The sequence below is a fragment of the Linepithema humile genome, chromosome 7 (genome assembly GCF_040581485.1).
Source record: "Linepithema humile isolate Giens D197 chromosome 7, Lhum_UNIL_v1.0, whole genome shotgun sequence".
NCBI lineage: Eukaryota > Metazoa > Arthropoda > Insecta > Hymenoptera > Formicidae > Linepithema > Linepithema humile.
The window spans coordinates 14,975,877-14,989,132 of record NC_090134.1 but is presented as its reverse complement, the minus strand read 5'-3'; the positions used below and the strand labels follow the sequence as shown (position 1 = coordinate 14,989,132).

Genomic DNA, 13,256 nt, shown 5'->3' with positions numbered 1-13,256 from the left:
AAAATATAATTGAGAAAATATTGCCTATAATAATGATCATGTATTTGCAATAAATTCATGTACTATGTGCAAAACTGTTATTTAATAATTGCAAGAAATTTTAATTAAGTTAACATTCTACGAGATTTTACACAGTTTCAATGTTTATACCGTTGTTGTTGTCATCGTTGTTGCTGGACCTTTCGGTTTAATCATCATTGATGCACGTTTTAGGGTATAATCCCAGCCTCTCCAGCGAAACCATACGATACCTTTAACAATAATATGATTTTTATTTGTTGATAAAAGTTAAGAACTTAACTTTTCGATTAACAACAAAATAATAGAAGATTTCAAGCCGACGCAAAATATTTATTGCTTGTAGATATTCTTTATTTTAATCGTGAAACAGCTAGACAGTCACAGTTATCTACTGTCTGCTGAACAGTCAACATATCAGCAGTTCACATCACATACTCACAGTCTCTCAGAGCTTGACCTCAATCGAAAATTGAACAACAATCGTTAGGTTTACTGAAGATGGTAAAAAATTAACCGAAACATCTAACTGTTTCATGTTAATTAAGATGAAGAATGCATAACGAGCAATAAACATCTTGCGTCAGCTCAAAATCCTGTATTATTTTATTGTTAATTGTTTTAATACGAGCCTATATCTATATTTCATTAATTTTTCGATTTCTATTAATTACCCGGCTGAGGATTTACAATCGGCGGAGTGTCGACTTGATATTAGCTACATAAGTTTTGATACTATTATGATACTAGTATGCAATTGACATTAAGATATAATAAGTTTAGAATACTAAATTTTTAATATCACTAATATTGAAACGATATAAAGCTAGCTTTAAGACCCCCTGAGATTTCCCGATTATTTTACATCTGATAAGAGCATACGCGACAACGAACTTTCTCCAGACGACAAAGGATTCGACTTTTGCCAACATCGGGCACATATTGCTCCGTATTTTCGATATTGGCAAATTCCATCTAGGTGTATGTTAAATAATATTCCCTCTTTACTTTAGTAAACTAGCAACATAAAATTTTCTTTAAATATATTTATTTTAGAAAATCATAAACATACCTTGTCGCGCAGTAAGATCTTGAGGATCGTTTAAATAAAGGCCATTTAAACCACGTCCACAAGATTTCCACCACCAACCGCCTTTAAGCATCGAAGCACAGTTCAAAGAAGATCTATCGTTATCCCTAAAAGTGTAAAAATATTTGTAAATCGGATTTTCTTAGCAAACGTATATTCTGCGCAACTATATAATTATGTAAAAAGATATACAGGGCGTATAAAAAGTACCGGAACCCTAGAATATCTCGAAAAATATAAGTTTTACAAAAAAATGTTTTAGATAAAAGTTGTAGAATTTAAACAGATCTATTTACTGATCTTATCAGTTTGACCTTAGGTGGAGACGCTTCGGAGATTTGAAGGTCATCTTTATTTTTTAAAAATAGAACTACCCTAATTTTTTTATATAAATCGATTTCTCGCAATATTCGGCGTAAAAAGTTATTAGAGTAAAATGACCAAAAATTGAATAGTTTACGAAATATTCTATACTTTAATTTGACATAATTTTATGTAAACTATGAAATATCTTGTTAAATATTTATTTTTCAATTATCTTACCTCAACACTTTTATGCACAAAATAATGAGAGGAATCAATTGGTGTAAAAAAAACACATAGTTGTCTTTAAGAAAAAATATGTAGCTAAAATATCACATTATATTTTTTCTTAAAGACAACTATGTGTTTTTTTTACACCGATTGATTCCTCTCATTATTTTGTGCATAAAAGTATTGAGGTAAGATAATTGAAAAATAAATATTTAATGAGATATTTCATAGTTTATATAAAATTATGTCAAATTAAAGTATAGAATATCTCGTAAGCTATTCAATTTTTGGTCATCTTACTCTAATAACTTTTTACGCCGAATATTGCGAGGAATCGATTTATATAAAAAAAATTAGGGTAGTTTTATTTAAAAAAATAAAGATGACCTTCAAATCTCCGAAGCGTCTCCACCTAAAATCAAACTGATAAGATCAGTAAATAGATCTTTTTAAATCCTACAACTTTTATCTGAAAAATTTTTTTATAAAACTTATATTTTTCGAGATATTCAGAGGTTCCGGTACTTTTTGTACACCCTTATATTTTATTCTATGCTACATATAATAAATATTATATGTATATTACATAAAATATCTTACCTATTGTATGTGGAGAACGGACTATTATTCGATCCATACCAAGGATCATTCAACGAATCTCCAGCATTTCCTTCATATCCATCAATCTCCAATTTATAATACTCTCCTTCTGAATAAATCTTGAAATGGGAATACTGAGCATATCTGATAAAACCAGATTATAATTGTAAAGTATATCTGATCGATTTCAAATTTATATTGACACGATTGATTAATGATTCAACGATTATAAGACTGTACATTTATATAATTTCACAGTTTTTAATATTCTTTTACTGTAGTTTTAAAGATTAAAATTATTCTACAATTTATGCATATACCTTTTGTTACCTTCGAAGTCTTCAAGTTCAACTCTCAACGTGTAATCTTCATTATTTGTTAACATATATATATTTTCATTGCCTAGCCAAAATTCCTTAGCGGGGTCCCCAAACCCATTTTTATAATCTGCCCAATCTCTGTTAAAATTCTCCCTTGGTTCTCCAAAATCATCCCTCCTTTGAATAACCTTTAAATGAAGATTCGTTATAAACTTGGAATAATACGTAGATATATTCCCATGCAGCACAAAACATCCTCAGGATATCCTCAGGACATCGAGGATATTTTGGTGTCCCAAGGATGTTCTGAGGACATCGAGATCTTTCCAAGATGTTCTAAGGATATATAGGATATTTTGTGCTGTATGGGTTTGTATCATTATTGATTATCTAAAACTTTAGCAAGAGGTATTCTCTCTCCTTTTTTTATATTTTAATTTAATTTTCAATAATTAACAACGTAATATGAAATTTATTACAACATTCTTCTGATTTAGTATTAATTACAAATACATGTATTCAAGAAAAAATTATTATATAGGAGCAGGTGCTGTTTAATAATATCAATCTGTTTATGTTATATGTTATATTCATTTAATAAATTATAATTAATAATTTTTTATGGGATATATCACTTTATAATAAACTCACCGTCCATCCGCCATCGGCAATTTCCTGCTCACAGTAAACTTTGAGGAACCAATATGTCGTACCGCGTATTTGCAGATAGTAAACTCCATTGTCTCTCATTCCTGCGTTTAATAAATCCACGCAAGAATAACCCTAAATTAACAATATGCAAAAAATAGTAAAAAAAATAAAACCAAACATTTAAATATTGAAACATTTAGTTATGATTTCTGAAACAAATCTCGTAAAGAGTAACGAAAAATAAAAAATTGACCAGAATATTTTAAGTAAGATAATGCTGGCGTGAATATGAATAAAAAAAGAATCATACAACACGTTAACATACCTTTACATCCTTATAATTGATTAATATGTCACTTGTAAAAGTGGAGTTTGCTAAACTCGGTTTATTCTTAACGCTCGGAAATATGACTCCTCGATTTCTACTATTCGATCGGGCGGTACTCGAAGATGTCGTCGTCATAGGTGTCGTGGAACTGGTAGGATTATTTGAGGGTGAAGCAACAGAAGATATCGAAGTTGTAGTTGACAGGGGTGGTGCAGTAGTAGGTACTGTAGCTGTAGCAGGTGTCACCGTTACAAAATCTTCGGTTACGCTGACGTATCTTGAAATAAACGTCATAAAAATGATTTTAAAAAACGATACACTTAGAATATAGAACTACTCTATACATAGGTTGGTTTGTTTTAAGAAAAAAAACTCAAAACTCAGATTAGAACTAAACTATAGATTAAACTCTCACCTGCTTGGATCGTATTCCACAAGTCGATCAATTGTTGGATCTAACAGCAATTCAGCTGGAATCGGACGTTGCGCAAGAGTAGCTACATCATCCTCTTGCTTCCTCAAGCGACTTTCGACGCCCTCCAAATTTTCAATGATTTTATTTGTTTTTGACCTTAGATCGGTATGAATTTCATTAATTGCTCTCTCTTGCCTTTGCGTTTGAGTGAGTAGTTCGTCGGATTTTGGCAATAGATCGTCTACTAAATTCTTCGTTCCCATCTAACATAAATTAAGCTGTTAATATTAATATCATTATTTGCTATCATATTGCTTTATATATCGACTGTTTATTGACCGAAAGTCGCCGATACACAAATATCGATTTCATTCGTCACATTTTGTACATTAATTTTATTCAAAACTTACCACTACATTCCAAACTTGATCCATCTTCTCGGAAACAGTAAGCATCGAGTACATTTGGTCAGCGAGACGATCAATTTTACTTTGTTTTATCGGAGCTTCGGTTGTTGTTAAGTTAAGATTATTTTGTCGATTATTCGCATAATTTTTTTCAACAATAGCTTCGTGTACGTCAGTGAGCATATTGTACATCGATCCGAGATTGTCCGACATCAAGTTCATGTGAAATTGAAGTTGTCGATCCGTATTACTTGTTGCTTGCCTAAGATTCTCAATTTCGATCGTCATATGATTCATCACTTCGTTACTCATAGCCTTAGTGACCTCGATTACACTCATACTGACAGGTTTCTTCTCACTTGCTTCAGCATTTATATCATCAGTTTGTAAGAAATTGTTGTCAAGTTGATTTTTCAGATTTACCAGTTTGTGATCGATATCGGAAACTTTTTGATCTAAAGAAACTAATTTCTCGCCAAGTGATTCCGGAGCCCGATTGTTTCGATCATGATGGATCATACGTATGAATGGAGCTGTAACAGTAGGTACAAATATAGATAAAGTATTTGATTTCGCATCAATATTTGTAATATTTGCATAATGAGAATAAAGTACATAAAAAAATCGCAATTTTTTGCTCAGAACAAGCTGACTTTCTCCCCTTTCTCCTCTCCCTCTATCATCCCTTCCACTTTTTCTTTCCTTTTCACTCCTTTTTTTTCCTTCTCCCCTTCTTTCCGCCCTTTCCCTTTCTCTATCTAATGCTCTTCTCTTCTTTCCCTCCAACTCTCTATCTTATTCATATTTATTTCTTCTCTCTCCCCTCTTCTCTTTTCGTCCCATTCTCTATTTTTCTCTTATACGCGCGTGTATTTCAATAAATAGTTTAATACAGTTTTTTTTTCGTTACGCACAAAGGAAAAAACTAAACTGGCTGAACAACAAGGTACAATTAATTTCTTTAAGATATATATTTCGCGTACTTACTATCTTCGGTATGACTTTTGCTCTTATTTTCGGTAATCCTCGCTGCGTGAATAGCTTCCGTTGACATAATAGGATATGCGTTGAAAAGTTTCAGATCTAATGTTCTGAGTTTCGTAATAATCGCATCTGTTTTATCAATATTATCGGTTACGCGTGAATCTAAGGCTTCTACTCTTCTCATCAAATGTTCCACCGCCTTATCTAAATTTTCGATTCGCTGTAACTTGGACTCCAATGTTGACACTATTACTTCGAAGACGTTGAAAAGGTATTGTTCTCTACAACAAACGATGTTCATTGCTTTTGTCTAATTGTTATTTTAAACCATGGTTAGTTTTGTTTATCAAAAAAATAATCTCTGATGATGAAATCAATCAAATTACGTTCTTTTATATTTTTCTGATTACTGTTAAATAAATACTTATTATCATTTTTAGTAACATATAATAATTTTTTATGACTGTTCTTATTTATCTCTTATCATTGACAAATTATTTACTTAGCCAGTTCACTAATTAAATAAAGAAAAAAATTTATTATGGCAATAAATCAAATATTCACTACGACTCTTAATCATGTGTTTTACCGAAGCTACATCTGATATTAATATAAAGATAACATCGTGCGATGCATGATGAATACTTTGGCAAACTAAATAGAAAAGTAAAAATATTGGCAATCTTTAAAAATATGATCAATTTGTTTATTAACAATCGACATTTAACTGTCCGATTCTCTCTAGAGATCTAGAAGAAATCTGTCACTATACTTTATGCTTGAATAAAAAGAGATAAAAGTATCTAATTGGTTAAATAGAAAGGAAAAGAAATGTTTCTTTATAAGACAGATACGATTTCTCCAAAAGTCTCACCTATTCCGCTGCGAATTGCGAGAAGACGGTTGCACAGTAGTACTGGTGCTATTATGGACGTTTGCACTACGCGTGCCGCGCTGATCAGCGGATGTCCGAGGTAATCTAGGACTTCCCGCTGAGACAAAGCTCAAAAAGCACACGATAACGAACACCCTTTGTTTCATAATTATAAAAGTCTTGGCAAACTGTAAGTCTCGGCAAAGAATCTTCATTCAAACAGCTACATTTGAGAACACAAGCGCGCAGCACATGGACGTGTACATATGGACATTTGGTCAATTCACAATCGGGTTAGTTTATCAAAGAGATCCAAATATCCGTAAATAAATAAATGCACGTGATTTCGTATGCACTTTTCACCTTCTTCCTTCTTTCCTCTTGTTTTGGTTTATATCTTCGTTGTATGCGTAAATATACATTTAACTCATCGTTGTACACTCGTTTCTTACAAGCATCATCACGTAATGTCCCCGATGTGAATAAAATTGCGACCAAAATTCATTTATATCGTGAATCCCACTCGTCTGTACATAACTGCAGATGAAGCACTCAATTTACACAAATTTTCTAAACTATTTTTTATAAAATCCTATGCAATTTATAAATATATAAAATAAAACTGATATCTTAAAATCAAAAAGAGATTCTTAGAACGGAAAGATACTATTGATACATGTGCCACTTCTTTCTCAAAGACACAAAAAACTTGTCTTGAAATAAAGTTGAAGAAATTGAAGAAACAATATATCGAACACTGCGTATTGTTTGTCGCGAAGAAAAACACTCAATTTTTTTGATTGAAAGAACTTCGTTAAGAACTATTAAGCAGTAACCAATTTTTACCATTATCTAATTACAATGTATTTAATTAAAGCGTTATAATAGTTTGTATGAAATTTCATACATTTCCCACTTGTTGCGACTGCTTCCAAGTTTTCATTTCTTCGTTTTTTTTCTTCTTTTTCTTTTTTTCTACGATCTTGTTGCTAATATCTCTGTCAATCAGATCCTTTTTAAAGTAACCACAACGCGAGAGAGATACGAAATTGACGAAATTTGCTATCCGAATTGATTTAAAAAACTGATTGTAATGAAAGTATTAGATATGTACGAAGAAAGTTGAAAGTATACCGTGATAGAAATATTGTACATAATCAACCTTGCGCGAAGATACAGAGAGATGCGTAGTAATTAATGCCGATTATTTTCTGTTTTTTTTTTTTACAACGGTGTCACTAATGGTTTTAGAACTGTATTGATATTAAAGCCGTACAGATATATTCCACAATTGAAGGAAACGCTCTACGGCATGGCACATCGGTCGTGGATTATCGACGAAAGCACGGAACGTAGTTTCGGTCAACTGTGAGACTTACTTTCACACTTAAGTGTCCGCGCGAGTGCACGCGCGCACTCGGCAGTCGCGACGGCTACTCGCGGGAAATCCTTCCCCCTCTGATTCGGACTCTCACTGCCATTCCTTTTCAACTCAGTCTGCGGTCCTGGTTCCATTCTCGTCCAGCTCGGTCGATTTGTACAGGTGGCGGAGAAGACGGTGAAAGGGTGGGGTAATCAGGAATTGGAAACCTTTCCCATACTGCCGCATAGGCCGTGCGCAACGAGTTGCGACTGAAAACCTTTGCAGAAATGAAACCGAAAGTGCTGTTGGAATGAAAGGAGACCGCCGGTTGCATCGTGCGGTCCAATCATGAATTTTCATTCAAGAAATGTTTAGTCGTTTATTCTTATTTTTTTTTATTATTGTGTTTATTCAATGATTATTCTCGGAGAAGTTGCAAAAAAGGAGATCAGTGATTGTTTTATAATATATATATGTTCTAATAATAAGAGTATGAGAAAATAATTTTTAGAGCTACCGTATATTTTGAAAATTCATACTGGATCAGCTTGAAATACTTTGAAACGATAATAATATGCAAGTTTTTTTTTTTCAAAAAAATAAAAGTATACTTATAACAAAATGAATGTATGATCATTAAGACACAATTTTATGTACAATACTTTGTTTATAAAAATATTATATTGCTTTTCATAGCGTAAATACCTCATAATTCACGATCTTATATCTACAAGATATAAGACGATGATGACTAGTGGCGAATGTAAGTTAAAAAATTTATAAGATTATAATCAATAAATGATGTGTTCGTCTCGCGAAATGCAACACGTAATGCATGTAATCAATAATGCGTGTTGAATGTATCGGAAGATTGTGCTGCAAGGTAAAGATAGCATAAGAGAAAGTAAAGAAAACAAAGAAGTGAAATAAGATAGAGATTACGAAAAAAGTACAGGGCAAAGATGAGTAAAAGTAATAAAAAAAAGTGTTAAGAACAACAGCACGAGTCATTATATTATTAATCCGACTGGTTGTTTTGTACCAGTTTATTTCTACTCGGATAGATTATAAAAGGAGAGCGCGAGCCTGTTCATTTATACCGGAGGATACTGGAGTAAAACCACGAATCACGAATCGTGATTGTCGGAGAACGGTTATATCGCCTTGAAACATTCACAAGTCTGCTATAATACAATCTCTATGATTATTACTTTCGATCATTGAGCAATCGAGATCGATGGAAAAAGCAAAATCTACAAATGTCTATCTTATTTCCGTAATATATATTAGACTGTAATACATAACATTATACGGATTATAATATTTGTTTCATAACACTATTCTTTCGTGTTATTAACGCGAGATACAAAAATAACTCCATTCTAATCAAGAAGATCGGTTGACCAATCGACAATATGCCTTGTAACAGTATTATTTCCGGCATTATAGTTGCAGCTGTCTTGATTTCTCGCAAAGTTAGTTTTTCAAAGTTTTGTGACGTATACGATGACAATTTCGATTTCATCGGATTCCTCTATCTAAATAGCGATTACATCACACTTTCGAAAACGAAAGTGCAACGTATGAAAGTCATGATTACGTAAGCATGTAGCTAGTACATGTCTGTAGGTTCGTAAATTGTATAAGGTCGCGCAAGTATTGTCGCATTGAAACGTAAAGATTTTTTTCAGCATGAAATGATGATTACGCGGTGAATATTTATTTTTCCAATTAATTTTCTCCCATCTGCTTAATCTTTACCAATTACAACTGTTTTATTTTGTGGTTATATATATTGCGGCTATAAAATTGTGTGTGCGCGCGCGCGCGTGTGTGTGTGTAAGTTGCTTCAAGTTCTTATCTTACGAATAAAATTAACAGGTAAAATTGCTCAAAAGATTATTATAATACAATCTCTTAATTAATTACATATTCTTATTAAAGTTTTCTTCAACACTTGTTGCGTTTTGTTGATACAAAATCACATATATTACCTCGAGTAGAACTATCACAGGAAATACCACTTCTCAGCTGAAAATGGTAAAGGCACTTTAATTAAAGAAATGGTGGTCAGTATCTCGCCACGCCTCGCTCGTCCTTTTTCTTCCTTTCTCTGTTGCGCATTTGGTGTAAAAATGACCAACAGATACAAGCGACACATAACAAGCTCAAGAGCCTTTCGTTTGCCAAGTAATACTAAAGGTGAACAACCTGTTTAACATGTACACGGTTTAGAAAAAAAAAACTAGAAAATTTTCTGAACAACCATATATATTGTTTTCTAAAGCAAAATTTTCATGACCTAAAATACCGGATCCTCTAAAGGCTAATTTTGAACTCATTAAATTTTCAAAAAGTAAAACAATGCTCAAAGACATTTAATATTTAGTGTTATAATTCAGCAGTATAAAAATTTTTTTAATAACAAAAATTGATAGTGATGACTGCGACATAAATACTTCGAATTAGCTTCTCTGATTTATCATACTAATTTATACCGATTGATATCCTTGCAGGAAAACGCTTATGTCAACATTGTGTCACGTGTATCATTATGTTGATTGTGCTTCTTGTTGGGAAGTATGCAAACATTTTTCAGCTATTATTTAATTTTCACTTTTTATACGGCTGTGAGACATATATATTTTATAATGTTACTAAATTGTCCTAATGAAATGTGTGGCATAAAATAAAAAATTGATTTATAAAGCTACATTTGACATTACACATGTTGTGTATAGATAGTATAGTAAACTATAATAAACTATAAAGAAAGTCAAAAATTAAATATAATTAATTAATTTTTGTATTATGTAATATCTTTGCTAATAGCTTTAGGCACTAATGAAAGAATCATTAATTTTTTTGAAATTATTAATTTTAGAATTTAATAAGTTTCGGTGTCCAGAGGGAATTTATATGATATAGAGAAGCGTTTTAAACTTTCTCTTTAAATTACCCCCCCTCTACCCACCCTTCTTCAATTTTCTCCGTTCGAAAGTTACTGTATTCAAAATTTACATAAGGAAACTGCTAACAATCACGTATATTTAACACGTTATATCTTGCGCAACTTTTAGAATTTTTTTATATTTGCCATAAACAGATGTAATTAATAAGTTTTAAGTATACGACATACATACGAATTATAGATTATGATATTAAATGGCTCACGAAAATATATATGTACGTCCACATTCTTTTTTTAATTGATCTTAATATGTTGACTGTGAAAAGAATTACAAATCATTTTATATTATCAGTAAATGGGAATTTAAATTGCTTTTGCTGCAAGATATTATGGATTACTGCCTAAAAATAGGGACATAGATGTATCTCGAACCAATTTTCTCGTATAGCAACAGATGCCGCGGAGGAGAGTTTAGCGGTCGATGGTTTAGCGTCAAAGTTTAAAATTATTCACAATGTGAAAGAAATCATTTGTACTGTACTATTCTAATACAGTAACTTTAAGACATAATATTTTTGATATTGTGATAGTAAAATATTTTACGCTGTAAAATATAAAACGCTGAGAAATGTATCTATTAAATTAAAAATGCTTAATCATAAAACTTTATCTGAAACAAATGTTAAGCAAAATAAAAATATAATTCAGGTTTCATTAGATAAAAGAAGAAACATTTGTCATGAATTAAAGTAATATATCTCAAAGTCATTTATTATCATTGGTTATTGTAACATCATAAATTATTTTAAGATTTCTGATGGCCTAATTACGAAGATTATACATATCGCACATCTGTAAGAAAAGTAACACAAATCGAAATTTTTCAAATTTTGTTTTATGCACGAATTGTGATCTAAATACATCGGCCGGATATAATCAGGAAAAGTGATAGAAGTTGAATTCAAATACTTTCCGCATGAGTCCGCTATGTTGAATACTGCCGTAAATAATTAATTTTTAAATTATTGTTTAACCAAGTATAGACATGTAAAATTATTTTCCGTAAAATTAAGCTTGCTTCAGACAATTTATAATTTGCGACAGAATTTAAGATAAAAACCAATTCATAATATTAATTCATAATATTACGTTATTATTAACACAATTCCTTCTTTCCTCTCTCCTGAACAGTTTGATATTTTTTACTGGTGTCACTTTTCTTGCGGGTGTGTGATATGTAATTTTGCAAATATGTTAATCATCGACAGAGAAAAATATCTGAAAAATATAACAATACATTACTGACAAATTTTGATATTAAAAAATTTAACATACCGAGAATTCACAATAATAAATTAAAAGATTTTGGATATCATGTAATAATATATTGCAGTAAACTGGACGTTAAGATAAAAAGAGTAAAGTGGCTATTACATTGAGCGTAATAAGAGAAAAGAAAGAGAAAAGAAAAAAATAGAGACAAACAAAAGAGAGGAATCAGACAGTAGAGAATCAGGAAGCAGGTAGAAGTAGGAAAAGCAATTATAGTTAAAACTCAAGCAGTTGTTCAAAGCAGACCAACAGATTCAAAATGTTCTTAAGAAGTATTATCCCAACCTTTTACCAAATTTGAAAAAATATGCAGCAAAAATGTTACTATTATTCATCTTTAGGTATCGCTAATAAGACTGAAATAAAAACTCTATATAATATAAGCAATAAAGAAAAACTTGTAGATTACAAAATAACAGCTTCTATTTCTATGATAAAAAGCAGTTTTAAAGATCACGCTCCAACAAAATTTACATATAAATTAATATATTTACCCATGATTCGGTAAGAAATGCTAGGTGAAATTTATATACTTTATCAATTTCTTTCATAACAAGTTGTATATATAACTCTTCAAAGAAATTCGATTCATGATAAAAATTAGTTTGATAATATTATTTGGTAACAATAAGTCTGTTCTTTATAGCTGAACTGGCTGCACTAGTTCAAAGTTTATCTTTCTCCTTCCAATGTGGTGGGAAAAAGATAAACTCTGAACTAGTGCAGCCAGTTTAGCTATAAAGAATAGACCTAATAAATGCGTATTTCATACCGTTGGCAATTGTTGGTGACTGTTGAGCATTGAACTATATATATAATATATATACCTCTGTGAAGTTGGTCCCCATTTTTTAAAATTGAAAAAAATGATTAGAGTTTTGGATGCTCCTCGAGGAGTTTTAGAGTTCTTAGTTCATTTTAGAAAGAGTTCTGCCATTTAAAGTAAAGAAAACACCATTTCAAAAATCGGGGGGCTAACTTCACGACGGGGGGCTAACTTCTCCATTATGTAAAAAATCCAAATTTTTTATAGTTCTGAGTAAATTTTAAATAGTTTTATAGTTCTAGATAAGTTTTAAAAATAGTTCTGCTCGAAATACTACGAAAATTAAATTTGAAATTCTCGATTTAGAACACGAAAAATAGCGAGAACTCGTCCAATTTTGGTTTTAGCGTTTTGAGCCTTAAGGATAATCGTTAGAACTCGTGAGGGGCTATACGAAACTTTCAACAGAACTGCCGGTTATCGAGAAAAATTTTTACCCCTGTGGGACTTAGAAATTTTTCGGACCTGTAATTTCAATCATCGAGAGCTTTTTTATTTCGCTACAGAGTGCTTCGAGTGTTAATAATTATCGTTACTTTTTGGGGGGTTTTTATCTTAATAAGTTTTGGGGGGCATCCAGAACTCTCAATAGGTTTCCAATGG

At 31.5% G+C, this 13,256-nt stretch overlaps 1 protein-coding gene across 3 annotated transcripts; it reads right to left on the bottom strand.

Annotated features, from left to right (window-relative positions):
* Positions 1-20: 20 nt before the first annotated feature.
* Positions 21-11,946, bottom strand: LOC105674219 (angiopoietin-related protein 2). Of its 3 annotated transcripts, none has more exons than XM_067358557.1 (12): positions 9,579-11,946; positions 7,129-7,861; positions 6,222-6,758; positions 5,351-5,628; positions 4,367-4,896; positions 3,957-4,219; positions 3,539-3,818; positions 3,214-3,345; positions 2,563-2,750; positions 2,243-2,386; positions 1,091-1,215; positions 21-251 (listed from the first exon to the last, which is right to left on the bottom strand). In XM_067358557.1, exons 3-12 carry the CDS (start codon positions 6,434-6,436, stop codon positions 145-147), a joined length of 2,262 nt encoding a protein of 753 aa, XP_067214658.1. In that variant the 5' UTR covers positions 6,437-6,758; positions 7,129-7,861; positions 9,579-11,946; the 3' UTR covers positions 21-144. The 3 variants fall into 3 exon arrangements, with proteins under 3 accessions (XP_067214658.1, XP_067214661.1, XP_067214660.1); XM_067358560.1 differs by having other exon boundaries at positions 7,601-7,861; XM_067358559.1 differs by lacking the exon at positions 9,579-11,946 and having other exon boundaries at positions 7,129-7,905.
* Positions 11,947-13,256: the final 1,310 nt, after the last annotated feature.